Source organism: Thrips palmi, unplaced genomic scaffold, assembly GCF_012932325.1.
Source record: "Thrips palmi isolate BJ-2018 unplaced genomic scaffold, TpBJ-2018v1 HiC_scaffold_18, whole genome shotgun sequence".
Lineage (NCBI taxonomy): Eukaryota > Metazoa > Arthropoda > Insecta > Thysanoptera > Thripidae > Thrips > Thrips palmi.
Window position 1 is genome coordinate 1,728,273 of NW_023144627.1, and position 13,164 is coordinate 1,741,436.

The window sequence follows — 13,164 nt, forward strand, 5'->3', positions numbered from 1 at the left end:
GTGTACGCCAGGTCGTTTCTTGTCGTCGCGATGCTGCGCCAGTTTCGACAGGCGAAGCCTGTCCTGCGGCGCTTCCTGGTTGCCTTCGGCAAGCCGGCACAGAAGTCAATGTGAAAGCAATGAGCTAAGCACTCTGTTATGAAGGATTCTCAAAGGGTTCATGATCGAAAATACCCGTATTTGTTTTGCATTAGCAACTCATTCAAACCAAGGCCCTTCGAAAACTCCAAACGAGTCCTTGGCACCGATTGCCTCAACTTAAATAATCGGGCTCCTGGATCCCCCTTCCGACCCCTCGATGAAAATGTCCTGGGAAGACCTATCTGAAACAGCAACAAGACTTTTCAGTCGGTCGACCCCCCTGTTCCAAGATCCTGCTCTGGCCAACGCGTAGAAGCGGCCGATATTGTCAACCAGGTCCATTGAATTTGTCTTGTCGCCCGATTCCAGAAATACCCCTGCATACCGTGCTAGACCACTTGTGGCCGGAATCCTCCTCCGGCTCATGTGAACCTTGCCTTTTTCTGGCGTTTAAAGTGTTTTTTGCTTACTGTTAATGAAGGAATTGAGATTGAAAGCTGTTTGGTGTGTGGCAAGCCAAAGGGACACTTAAAGACCCTTCAAAATGTCAGCCGTTCAGGAGGAGAACTTAGTGCGCACACGCAGAGTCACAGTCAAAGCTTTTCAACCCCACTGGGTAACGGGCTTCGCTATCCCTTAGCCAAAACGTGATCCATGTTTGGTAACCTTACCCTACTGATAAAGAGCGCTACGGAGAATCTTGGCAAAAATTAACAGAATAGGGTACTTAAGAGAAGAGCTGGACCGGAAAATGAGAAGAAATCAAGAAGAAGAAACGCCGGACTTGTATGAGAATGTAACTCTGCGGAAGCGGCAGAACGGCGACGCAGACGCTCATTCTTACGCATTTCGCATACTTTGTTCTTCTTGATTTTTTCTCAACTTCCGCTCCTGCTCTTCTCCGAAGTACCCTATTTTCCATACCTTTTTGCGTAAGTGCACTATCCCCGTCCCTTGGTTGCAGGCGTCGGCGCGGAGCAGGCCAGCAGCTGCTCGTCGGCGAGGCCTTCTCCCTCGCAGTGCCGGCTGGCGACGCGGTCCAGGACGAGCAGGCCTCGAGCAAGGAGACGGGCAGGAAGGCGCGCCGCGACTCCGAGTGCGGAGTGTGCTGCAAAGAGTCGTCCTCTGCTGCGCCCCTCACAAGACTCCTCGAAGTTTACAGTGCAGGGGAGGAGACGTGCAAGTTTGACGTGTGCGGAAAGCAGTTTGTCACGCTCCCGCCACTTGCTGTCGGGAAGAAGCGTTACCTGTGTGGCGTGTGAGGATTGGGCCTCGAAGACGATTCTCTCGCGTAACGCGTTCATGATTATTCTGGCCCATTTTCGACGGAAGTCGGTGTCTTGGACTACGCAGAGCCGTCTGTGGAACTACGTTCGTTCTCTAAAATCAAGTTGTGAACACTGAGAGTTACTCGTCGTATTTATTTCATCAAGTGTGATTTTGATGTTAGGGCAACACCAGTAATATTCCTGTTACAAATTGTTTGTAACGTGTAATTTTGTGTTCGAATTGTTATGCGGCCATGTTCACCTGTTCTGTTAAAAGATGCGTTTGCGTTTTCATGTCAAAAGTATCAGTTCTTCTAGTTTTGTTCGTAAAAATTCAAAGTTTACTATCATTGCACGCTAGTATTTACTGACCTTGTCGAAGGTATGAACCGGTATGAACTCACTTACTTGGTCACTGTTGAACTCTTGCTTTAGTTTTGGCACTAATGTTTTTCGGTTCGCTTCTGTTTCTACCACCTTGCGAATGTGCCAAAACGAGTAATGTTTAATGGGTTTAATCCAAATTAAGCAGACGAACCTTTCGATTTACAAATAAGCCAATTGTACGTAGCATGAAGTTGTGTTGAAACTGTTCTGCAGCCATGTTTACCTACACTGAAAATTCTAAGGCAATACTCAAGTACATTTTTGGCGATACAATTGAGTATCGCCAATAAACGGCCTTACGGAAAAGTATTGCCTTCAGAACGGCGATACACAGAAGTATCGCCAAAATTTTATACTTCAGTGTATCGCCGTTCTAAAGGCAATACTTTTCCGTTAGGCCGTTAATTGGCGATACTCAATTGTATCGCCAAAAAAGGTACTAAAAGTATTCCCTTTGTATTTAGTGTATTATGTTGAAAGACGCGTTCTCATGTAAAAAGTGCCAGTTCCTCTATTTGTGTTTGTGAAAACTCATATCTGACCATCATTGCGCTAGCTCTTTGTTTATGTTAAAAAATTACTTATTTGTACACTGTTAAAATCACACTTTAGGTCTGCCATTTAACCAGTTCAGACGTAACTCACTTCCATCTAAGTATTTTGTTTTCTGTGTATTCCTGTTGTGCAAATAAGCCATTCGATTCATTTGCAGCATATTTGCACAGGCATGTTTTTTCTTTGTGGCCTCTCTTTAGTTTGCAAACATCATTTCGAACGAGACTCTGCTATAATTTTGCATGCCATTGGGATCCCTTTGCATGGCGGGGCCTACAAAACCCGCCGATTTGACACTGGTTGTCATATTGGGTGTCCTGTTTCCAGAAAGTGTTAGCATGAGTATTTGCCTGTCTGTGGGATGCTTTTGCATGAAAGGCTTTGGTCATGGAGAAGGGAGTCTATTTGTCTGTAACTCCTCTTCCTGTCCAGGTGTGAAAGCCGAGAGCATTGACTTGCCGACGGAGAGTGCTGACTGCGACTGGAGCTCCGGACTGCAGCCGTCCCCGTGCGTGCAGTGCGCTGTGTGCGGTAAGGCCCTCGCCGCCCCCTCTGCGCCCTCGGCTGGTTCTGCCAATGACGGTGGTTCTCTTCCAGGCCCAGGCCATGGCGGTCCGTGCCCGCCGCTGCACGGAGTGTTCGACCAGCTTGACGAGGAGGGAAGCATGCCGGACTCCAAGGTCGCTGCAGGTGAGTCTTCCCGAAGGGGAATCATTCGTTTTCGAACACACCGAGTACCGTGAAACGGGGTAACTTCGGACACTTTTGATAGGTTTTTTTTTTGAAATTGTGAAAGTTGTGGTGCTGTCATGGACTTGAGGGTTAAAATGTATCATCTACCCACCTTTAGCTTCGATTTGGCGCTTATTTCAAATATTTGCACCTCACCGTTTTTACAGTGGAGGGTCCGAAGCAGTGTCCGAAATTACCCCGTGTTTTGGGGTAATTTCGGACACCCCTGGTAAAAACGACTTTTCGTTCTGATTTTGGTCCCAAAATCGATCACTGTCTCTTTCTTATGTGCTAATATGATTATATGAGAAATTCGTAAGGGTCAAGATGTAAAGATATGGTAGGGGTGGTCATCATACATAATTTGAAGTCATGTTTTGCACTCATATGTAGTTCGATTTCAGGAATAGCGGGTGGAACTGGTAGAGCCATTTAGAACGCTTCTATTTTTTAAATTTTGACCGATTAGCTTTCATAGGCAACTCGGGCCATACATTTTTACGCGAAAGTGAATCTTAAATCTTCCTCTACAAGATTACATACAATCACATACATGCATAATGCATATGAAGGGCAAGTAGTCGTGGTCGTATGTACGGTTAGGAAGATACAGGGGCTTAGTGGAAAGCTTTGCATTTTAAGGGGGCAGTAGCACTTTGTGCACGCGTTTTCAAGTTTTTTTCGAATTTTCTGTTTGCACCTGAACTAATAAGACTTCCATGAATGCTAGAGACAAACGGCAGTAACCATGTAAAAGATCAATTTTTTTGCAACAATTTGAAAAAAAAAGTATTCTGGTTTAGCATAAGGGGAGGCACTTATATGAGGGACGTAAAAAAGGTCTGCAAAATCATACATGGTGTCACTGCGCGCACGATTTCAGCCAAAGTTTTCAACTTTTTTTCAATCGGTAAAGTGCATAAAAAAGAGCATAAAATTGCCTACAAAATGAACCACGGGGGTTAATATCGGGCCAAAAACGCTGGTAGAAAAAGGTCGTTTTTCACAAATTTTCCATTGAATGCATTTTTCTTGTTCGATACTAAATATCCAGTAGCATTTTTCATCCGATATTAACCCCCGTGGTTCATTTTGTAGGCAATTTTATGCTCTTTTTTATGCACTTTACCGATTGAAAAAATGTTGAAAACTTTGGCTGAAATCGTGCGCGCAGTGACACCACGTATGATTTTGCAGACCTTTTTTACGTCCCTCATATAGGTGCCTCCCCTTATGCTAAAACAAAATACTTTTTTTTAAATTGTTGCAAAAAAATTGATCTTTTACATGGTTACTGCCGTTTGTCCCTAGCCTTCATGGAAGTCTTTTTAATTCAGGTGCAAACAGAAAATTCGAAAAAAATTGAAAAAGCGTGCACAAAGTGCTACTGCCCCCTTAATTGTAGTAAACCGGCGAGCTATGCAGCCATTCGCCAAGACTAACTCTCATGTCACATGAAAGAAAATTAATCACAAAACAGTCGTTGACACTAAGGTAGGATGTGCACATAAAACTAAGTATTAAAGATGTAGCTTTGCCCCATTTTTTTATGAAATTCGAAGTTTATAAAGCAACCGCTGTAACAATTGGGAATTATCGTTGTTATTGGATTATATTCAACTTCCAGAAGAGCTTTTCAGCTTCCATTACTCAAACCCTGCGAAATAGAAAGTGTTCAGGACATACCCACTCTCCCTGGCGTGACGTTTGTATGTCCGAAATTACCCAGTAAAGTAACAATTTTTTAGTTTTGAGCCCATATAAACCATACTATTTGACCCAGGTGATTGAAAATTTGACACAGTATGCTCTTAACATGATCAAATCGACAAACAATCACCTCATGAACCGGCCATGAACAGTTTCGGCTTGCCAGTCAATGTTTTTACGCTTAAAGCGAATTTAGGTAAAAATGGTTAAATACAAAAACCACTCTTTCTCCTGTAGTTTGCCCCTGATTTGGCCTCCGGGTGATTGATCAGATGGTATTAAGTGTGGCCGATGCGATGCGCGCAACGGGACAAGCCTCCAAGTTGGCCGTTGGATGGGAGCATCATCGCCAAGCTTCCGGGCAGAGTTGCCCGAAATTACCCCGTTTCACGGTGGCGTCAGAATGGCCCCGGTTCGTCCACTGTAGGGGGGCTCTGCAGAAGGGGGATTATAGAGGTCATTTCCCTTCTCTCAGGTACACTCTGAGAAAAAATGACGGTAAATCCTGGATAATTTTTTTGCCAAACTTTACCGTACTTCAAAAACCAGTATCCTCCGTACAGTCTACAGTATTTACCGTACTTGTTTTACAAAATATTCTGTAGTCTTTTAACAGTAGTTACCATTCTTCCGTACAGTCCATGCCGTAGGAAAGACCAGATCTGGTCCCATCAAAGGCCGCTTCCAAGAAGTGTCCACATCAGGATCTTGAAAAAAGGGGGTCGACCGACTGTAAAATTTTATTGCACCTTTCAATAGGTCTCGTCAAGACCTTTCCAACGAGTGGTCGGAAGAGGGGTCCAGGAGTCCGACTTCGGCAGTTGCGTACATCAGGAACTTGGAAAAAGAGGGTCAATCGACTGAACAAAATGATAGCAGTTTTTGATAGGTATTAAAAGTACGGAACTGCCGGGGGAAAATGTACGGGATTCCCTGTAAAAAAAGTACGGCGTTTCCTGTAAAAAAAGTACGGTATTGCCTGTAAAAAAACGACGGCATTGCCTGTTAAAAAAGTACGGTGAAGTCTGGAGTAATCAGTACAGGATTTACCGTGATCTTTTCTCTCAGTGTACTCGATGGGCCTCCTGGAAGGTAGGCAAAATACACTACTTCGCCCCTAAATAGGCAAAAGCCACTGCTTTACCATCGCCCTAGCAAAATTCTTGATACATCCTGTTACCTCGTCGCACGTTGCGCAACCGATCCACCCTTACCGTGGCCGTGGGTTGCAGGCGTCGGCGCGGAGCAGGCCCAGCAGCTGCTCGTCGGCGAGGCCTTCTCCCTCGCAGTGCCGGCTGGCGACGCGGTCCAGGACGAGCAGGCCTCGAGCAAGGAGACGGGCAGGAAGGCGCGCCGCGGATTCAACTGTGGGGAGTGCGGCCAGCGTTTCCGGACTGAGAGCGGATTGCGGGACCACCTTGCAAGTCACACTGAGGGCGGACCTCACTCGTGCGGGGTGTGTGGCAAGGAGTTCTCCAGGAAGAGTCTTCTTGTGAGGCACTCGAGGACCCACACCGGGGAGAAGCCTTTCAAGTGTGGGGAGTGCGGGAGGGCATTTTCTGTTTCATCTGATTTAGTGACACACAAGAGGATCCACACTGGGGAGAAACCTTACAAGTGTGACGTCTGCCGAAAAGCATTTTCTCAGTCATCTCATTTAGTGAATCACAAGAGGACCCACACCGGGGAGAAGCCTTACAAGTGTGACGTCTGCGGGAAGGCATTTTCTGATTCATCCGCTTTTGCGCGACACAAGAGGATTCATGCCACGAAGAAGCCGTAGGAATGTGGTGTCTGTGCAAAGATGGTTTTGTGGGCATGCAACGCGAAATGACACAAGGGGACCTATGACGCGCGGACGCACACAGGTGTGTTGAGAATGGGCGCTCTCTATTAAGCTTTGTTTGGCTTCACTCTGAGTCAATCTTCTGTTCTCGTCTATGTCGACCTTGTTTCTTTGGATTATGTCCTTGCCTTTTAATGAAGAGTTGCTGTGTAAAGTGAGCACCAGTATTGCATTCTTTTTTAATTTCAGTTTATTTTATTTCCCTTGCTAAATTGCCACACGGACGATTCTTTTTGTTTTATTTCCTATCTCTCGGGAGTGGGCCACTTGTTTCTCTTCGTCGACATTTTTGCCAGTTAGTGTTGTTGTTCTGAGAAGTGTAAAGGGACAGTGTAGTCTATTGGAAACGGCGGAATACCGATTGCAAATCCCCCCCTTTTCTGTAACACGTTGTTTGTATCGCCTTCTTTCAACCAGAGAAACGAAGGTTCTCTTAACATCGACTTGATTGTACAAAACTAGGTGTTAAACGAGTTGTAGTAGACCTTTCCATGATCGAAATGATTGTACGAAATAAAATCGAACTGTTCGCACTAGGGTTTAAAAATTACCGGTAATTTTCAATCTGGACGGTAAATTACGGTAACATTGGTCATTTACCGTAATTTACGGTAAATAACGGAAAAATTCGATCTTATGTTTATGTGCACTTTTGCATGTAAACTGTTAATAATTTGTTTTCAAAGGGAATTTTAGACTAGCGGAGTGTTTTAAAAGGCATATGAAAGTGGTTGAGACACTTTTATTGCCAAATATTCATGCCTTTGTGCACTCTGAGTAAATTTCAGCTGTAAAAACATCAGGAAGGTTAGGTTAAGTCGAAAATTACCGTAATTTACCGATTTTCGCAGAGTAAATTACCGTAAATTACCGGTATTTTACCCATTCTTACCGGTAAGTTTACCAGGCTTTAAATCCCTAGTTCGCACCATTAATGTTGACTGACCCCCATCTCGTTCCTCCCACGAACGGGCGCACGTTGCCACTGGAACTTCGTTGACGTACATTGTAATTGCAATGTCTTTCGAAGCGGTAAGTTTCTTGTTTTATCGGTAGCAGTATCGTTCGAAGTTTGTTTTTCCTTTTGGGTGTGTCTGCGCAGTGACGACAGCCCACTCCCTGTTTGTAACCGATGTGATGCCGTATGTGAATTTTTTCCACCTTCGATTGTATACCAAGTCACTTTTGTTTGAACGTGACACGACTTTTTAATTATTTTGTCTCATTCGCCTTATACTGTTGGTCAACATTCTGACGGGTGAAATGTAGTTTTGAGACGAACGTTTTAAAATGCGCATTCTAACAAAGGTTACGCCTCATTCGTTGACAGTGACGCGTTTTGATTTCGACGAGACTTTCTGAGGGGAGCTTTCTCTTCAACACTCTAAATGTCTTACGAAGAAATTTCCCATAATACGAAGGAAATGGCGCAAGCATAATACGAAGGTGGTTTTTCTTCGTATTACGAAGGTTTTTCTTTGTATCTTACAGTGAGAAAGCTGAAAAGATTCGTATTACGACGAGATATTGCTTCGGATTATGCTTGCGCCAAAATCACCGTAACATACGAATAACATAGGTCAAATTTCATTGTAAGACATTTAGAGTGAAGTTCCACGCCGTGTTCAAGGCCTCCTCGTCTTCATTGAATCAATTTTTTCCCCTGCCGCTAACAGAGGGAGTTCAGACACTAACTGCGTTTGTTCGGTTACAGGTGTTACCGCGGACCAGACCCAGCGGTTCCCGCTCAGTGCGACCTTCTCCATCGCAGTGCAGGCCCCGAGCAGGGGGTCAGGCAGGCAGCGTTTGAGTGTGGAGTGTGTGCAGAGGAGGGGTCCCTGCTGCGATTCTCCGAAGACACCCGAGATTGCATCAATCCGGAGCCACATGAGTGCAATGCGTGCGCATTTCGCAAAGTGTGTCTCGCTTCGAATCTGGAGAGCTCCCTGTTTCGTCCGTTAACGCGACGTGGAATCTGTGGATCTGGAAATTTCCGGATGTATAACGTCCACGGGTGGTGACAAGGACCTGATTTTATTTCTTCATCTCGTCCGTACCTGCGTCTGTTCGGTTTTGATAGCGAGGCTTTGAGAACTGTCCATTCTCTATTCACATTAAAATTGCGGCAAAAAGTCCGGGAACGGTCGATCGTTTTCGCTGTTCCTAAGAATCGCCTTTATCTTCCTGCACCCGGTACCGCCCTTCTTGTAGTATAGTGCTGCATGCCTGGGGAACTTTTGCATGCCGGGATGCTCGGGACACGTTAATTGCACTTTTACAAGCCTACGAAGCATTTGCTTCATAACTGCAAAGAAATGGAAGGCATTGTAGTTATTGCTTCGTGTTATGAAAAAAAAGCTTCGTTTTACGAATGATTTTGCTTCATACTACGAAGCATACTTCTTCGTAGATTTTACCATGCCTTCGTTTTCTTCGCATTACGAAGCGATTTTTCGTACTGTGTGGACGCTGGTTGTTAACTTTGGTGCTGACTCGTTACTTTCTGTCCAGACTTGAAAACCGAGAGCATCGACTTGCCGACGGAGAGTGCGGACTGCGACTTCGGTTCCGGACTGCAGCCGTCGCCGTGCGTGCCTGACGAGGAGGAAAGCATCCCTGACCCGAAGGTCGCTGCAGGTGAGTCAGTCCTGTCCAACTCTTTACACAGTGTGCCGCTCACGTAACTTCGTAGGTTGCCATGACTTCGGGTAGTGTGTGAGGTTCCTGTTCGTTTCTCAGTGTCACGCTGGTTGAACCCTTGCCGGTCGCTTCGATGCGTTCGCCTGTGGGAGCACTTGTGTGCACCCAGTACACTCCTCGAAGCGCGTGCTTGCAAGCATGGGCCTCGGGGCGTGTATACCTGCCGAAGCTCGCACCTCGAAGTGTGTACTCATGGAGCACACTCTTGGAGACGCATACTCGGCATAAGGACATAAAGCATGTCAGGCATAGGAAAGGTGGTTGGCTCCGCGCACCTTGTCAACTGCCATAAGCGCAAGGGACGTTTCCACGCCAACTGAGTCAGTCACGAACGGCATGGTCTCAGATCGGGACGAAACTTACTCAAATTGTCTGTTGAGCGATAGCGAAGCCCCTTTCTCCAGTGGGGTTGAAAAGTTTTGTCTGTCTGTCCCCTCCGTCCCCTTTGCCCCTCGGCTGGTTCTGAGAAGCTCCAGACAAAAAAAACCACTTGGTCGGCGACATCCTAGGAGCGGGCGCTTGTGGTGTTTTATCGGTTCCTTGTATGTATACGAACTGCCGAAAAGACACTTGGACGAAATCCGACACCCCCTGTGGCTTTGGTACGGGTCTAAACACCCCAAAAACAGCTGTTTTCGAGGGTTTGGGACTAGATGGGTTCTCGCAAACCGAGATCCAAAAAAGTACCCAAATGGGTCTCAGATACTCAAAAAAATGCGCTCTTTCGAATGCCGTGTCGAACGAGGCTCTACGACGTCGGGTTTGGATGCTACGGGCTCTCAAAGTTGCTCAATTTCACTATTTTTACTAAAGATTTGGGCATATCAGGGCCGTTTGAAGTAGACCATCGGCGATTTCGCTCCTCTTTGTCTTAAATGGTGCCTACCCATAGGTAAACACCCCCACAAAATTTCAGCCATGTCAGGCAATTATTAGAGGAACTGTGAACAATTTAAGTTTTGGGCCTTTTTACCACTGGGCTTAGGTGGTTTTGGGTCCAGAAAAAATAATTTTTTTAGCTATCTACTTTTGATCAGCACCTCTTGAAACGCCTTTTTAACATGGTGCCTCAAAACTTTTTTTCGAGGACAAACTTGTCCAAGTTATGTTCCAACTACAGCTAGAAAAAGAAAAGTTTGCCTCCGAAAAAAAGTTTTGAGGCACCATGTTAAAAAGGCGTTTCAAGAGGTGCTGATCAAAAGTAGATAGCTAAAAAAATTATTTTTTCTGGACCCAAAACCACCTAAGCCCAGTGGTAAAAAGGCCCAAAACTTAAATTGTTCACAGTTCCTCTAATAATTGCCTGACATGGCTGAAATTTTGTGGGGGTGTTTACCTATGGGTAGGCACCATTTAAGACAAAGAGGAGCGAAATCGCCGATGGTCTACTTCAAACGGCCCTGATATGCCCAAATCTTTAGTAAAAATAGTGAAATTGAGCAACTTTGAGAGCCCGTAGCATCCAAACCCGACGTCGTAGAGCCTCGTTCGACACGGCATTCGAAAGAGCGCATTTTTTTGAGTATCTGAGACCCATTTGGGTACTTTTTTGGATCTCGGTTTGCGAGAACCCATCTAGTCCCAAACCCTCGAAAACAGCTGTTTTTGGGGTGTTTAGACCCGTACCAAAGCCACAGGGGGTGTCGGATTTCGTCCAAGTGTCTTTTCGGCAGTTCGTATACATACAAGGAACCGATAAAACACCACAAGCGCCCGCTCCTAGGATGTCGCCGACCAAGTGTTTTTTTTTGTCTGGAGCTTCTCTCTGCCAATGACGGTGGTTCTCTTCCAGGCCCAGGCCATGGCGGTCCGTGCCCGCCGCTGCACGGAGTGTTCGACCAGCATGACGAGGAGGGAAGCATGCCGGACTCCAAGGTCGCTGCAGGTGAGTCTTTCGGAAGGGGAATGATATGTTTTCGAACACGGCAAGTAGTATCGGAATGGCCCTGGGTCGTCCACAGGACGGGCGCGGCTGCTAAAGGGGAGTGATTTCCCTTTTCTCGGGTACTTGATGGGCTGCCTGGAAGGTAGGCAAAATGCACTACCTCGCCTCTGTAAATACACTGCAAACCTAACTGTCAACTAAGTACACACCTACAAATGCATGCTTGCAAGTACACACTTTCAAACGCATGCTTGACGCATGGAGTAATACGGCGTCAAGCATGTGTTTGTAAGTGTGTACTTGCATGCATGCATTTATAAGTGTGTGCTTCGTAGACTGTTACGTTTGTAGTGTAGGGGAAAGCCACTGCTTTACCATCGCCTTGGCAAAATTCTTGATCCCGCCTGTCACCTTAACTCTCTAGGGTCGCCGCCCGTTTCGCAAACGATCCACCCTTACCGTGGCCGTGGGTTGCAGGCGTCGGCGCGGAGCAGGCCCAGCAGCTGCTCGTCGGCGAGGCCTTCTCCCTCGCAGTGCCGGCTGGCGACGCGGTCCAGGACGAGCAGGCCTCGAGCAAGGAGACGGGCAGGAAGGCGCGCCGCGGATTCAACTGTGGGGAGTGCGGCCAGCGTTTCCGGACTGAGAGCGGATTGCGGGACCACCTTGCGAGTCACACTGAGGGCGGACCTCACTCGTGCGGGGTGTGTGGCAGGGAGTTCCCCTGGAAGAGCTATCTTGTAAGGCACTCGAGGACCCACACCGGGGAGAAGCCTTTCAAGTGTGACGTCTGCGGGAAGGCATTTTCAGACTCATCTCATTTAGTGTCACACAAGAGGATCCACACTGGGGAGAAGCCTTTCAAGTGTGGCGAGTGCGGGAGGGCATTTTCTAATTCATCTGATTTAGTGAGACACAATAGGACCCACACTGGAGAGAAGCCTTTTAAGTGTGGAGAGTGCGGAATGGCATTTTCAGCGTCAGGTCATTTATTGACACACAAAAGGACCCACACTGGGGAAAAGCCTTACAAGTGCGACGTGTGCGGGAAGCAGTTTGGTCAATCATACTGTTTAGTGGTCCACAGAAGGATCCACACTGGGGAAAAGCCTTACAAGTGCGACGTGTGCGGGAAGGCATTTTATGATTCATCCGTTTGTGCGCGACACAAGAGGATTCATGCCACGAAGAAGCCGTAGGAATGTTGTTTTTGGTGTCTGTTGGAAGACGATTTTTGGGCATAAAACGCGAAATCACACGAGGGGACCCACGACGAGAGGACGCACACAGGTGTTTTGAAAATGGGCCCTCCTTACTATCAAGCTTTGAATTTTGCTTCAGTTTCTCTGAGTTGCGCTTTTGTTCTCGTCTATGTCGACCATGTTTTCCTTTGATTATGTCCCCGCCTTTCAATGTAAAGTTCCCGTGTAACGTTAGCGCCAGTATTGCATTCTTTATGAATTCGAGTTTATTTTTTTGCCGTGCTAAGCTGTCACACGGAAGATTATTTTTGTTTTATTTCTTATCTCATGGAAGTGAGCCACTTGTTTCTCTCCGTTGACATTTTTGCCAGTTAGTGTTGTTGTTGTGAGAAGTGTAAAGTGACAGTGTAGTTTATTTGAAACAGCGGGAAGACCGATAGCAATTCTCCCCTTTCTTTGTAACACGTTGTATGTAACGCCAAATTATTTTTTCTTTCAACCAGAACGTCTTTTTAAGATCGAACTGACTATAGAAAACAAGCTGTTACTTGGCGAGTTATAGAAGACCTTTCCACTATCGAAATGATTGTACGAAATAAAATCCAACTGTTGGCACCATTAATGTTGACTCACCTCCAGCCCTTGCTTCGTTCCTGCAGCGACCGGGCGCGTGTTGTTACAGAAACTTTGTTGACGTACATTGTATTTGCAATGTATTTCGAAGCGGTAAGTTTTTTGTTTAATCGGTAGGAGTGTCGTTCGAAGTTTGTTTTTCCTTTTGGGTGTGTCTGCGCAGTGACG

General features: G+C 46.3%; 3 protein-coding genes across 4 annotated transcripts in view; 2 read left to right on the top strand and 1 right to left on the bottom strand.

Moving 5' to 3' along the window:
• LOC117645490 overlaps window positions 1–13,164 on the bottom strand; it is a 76,405-nt gene that overhangs the window by 46,250 nt on the left and 16,991 nt on the right. The gene's annotated exons all lie outside the window — the stretch shown is intronic.
• On the top strand, window positions 1,168–6,744 carry LOC117645495 (zinc finger and SCAN domain-containing protein 22-like). 2 transcript variants are annotated; one of them, XM_034385750.1, is made up of 4 exons: window positions 1,168–1,526; window positions 2,724–2,822; window positions 2,889–2,981; window positions 5,966–6,744. In XM_034385750.1, exons 3-4 carry the CDS (start codon window positions 2,957–2,959, stop codon window positions 6,514–6,516), a joined length of 576 nt encoding a protein of 191 aa, XP_034241641.1. In that variant the 5' UTR covers window positions 1,168–1,526; window positions 2,724–2,822; window positions 2,889–2,956; the 3' UTR covers window positions 6,517–6,744. The 2 variants fall into 2 exon arrangements, with proteins under 2 accessions (XP_034241641.1, XP_034241640.1); XM_034385749.1 differs by lacking the exon at window positions 1,168–1,526 and having other exon boundaries at window positions 2,144–2,822.
• LOC117645493 (zinc finger protein 239-like) lies at window positions 8,207–12,985 on the top strand. Its single transcript, XM_034385747.1, has 4 exons — window positions 8,207–8,479; window positions 9,091–9,216; window positions 11,072–11,164; window positions 11,642–12,985. The coding sequence occupies exons 1-4, from the start codon at window positions 8,467–8,469 to the stop codon at window positions 12,358–12,360; spliced, it is 951 nt and encodes a 316-aa protein (XP_034241638.1). The 5' UTR covers window positions 8,207–8,466; the 3' UTR covers window positions 12,361–12,985.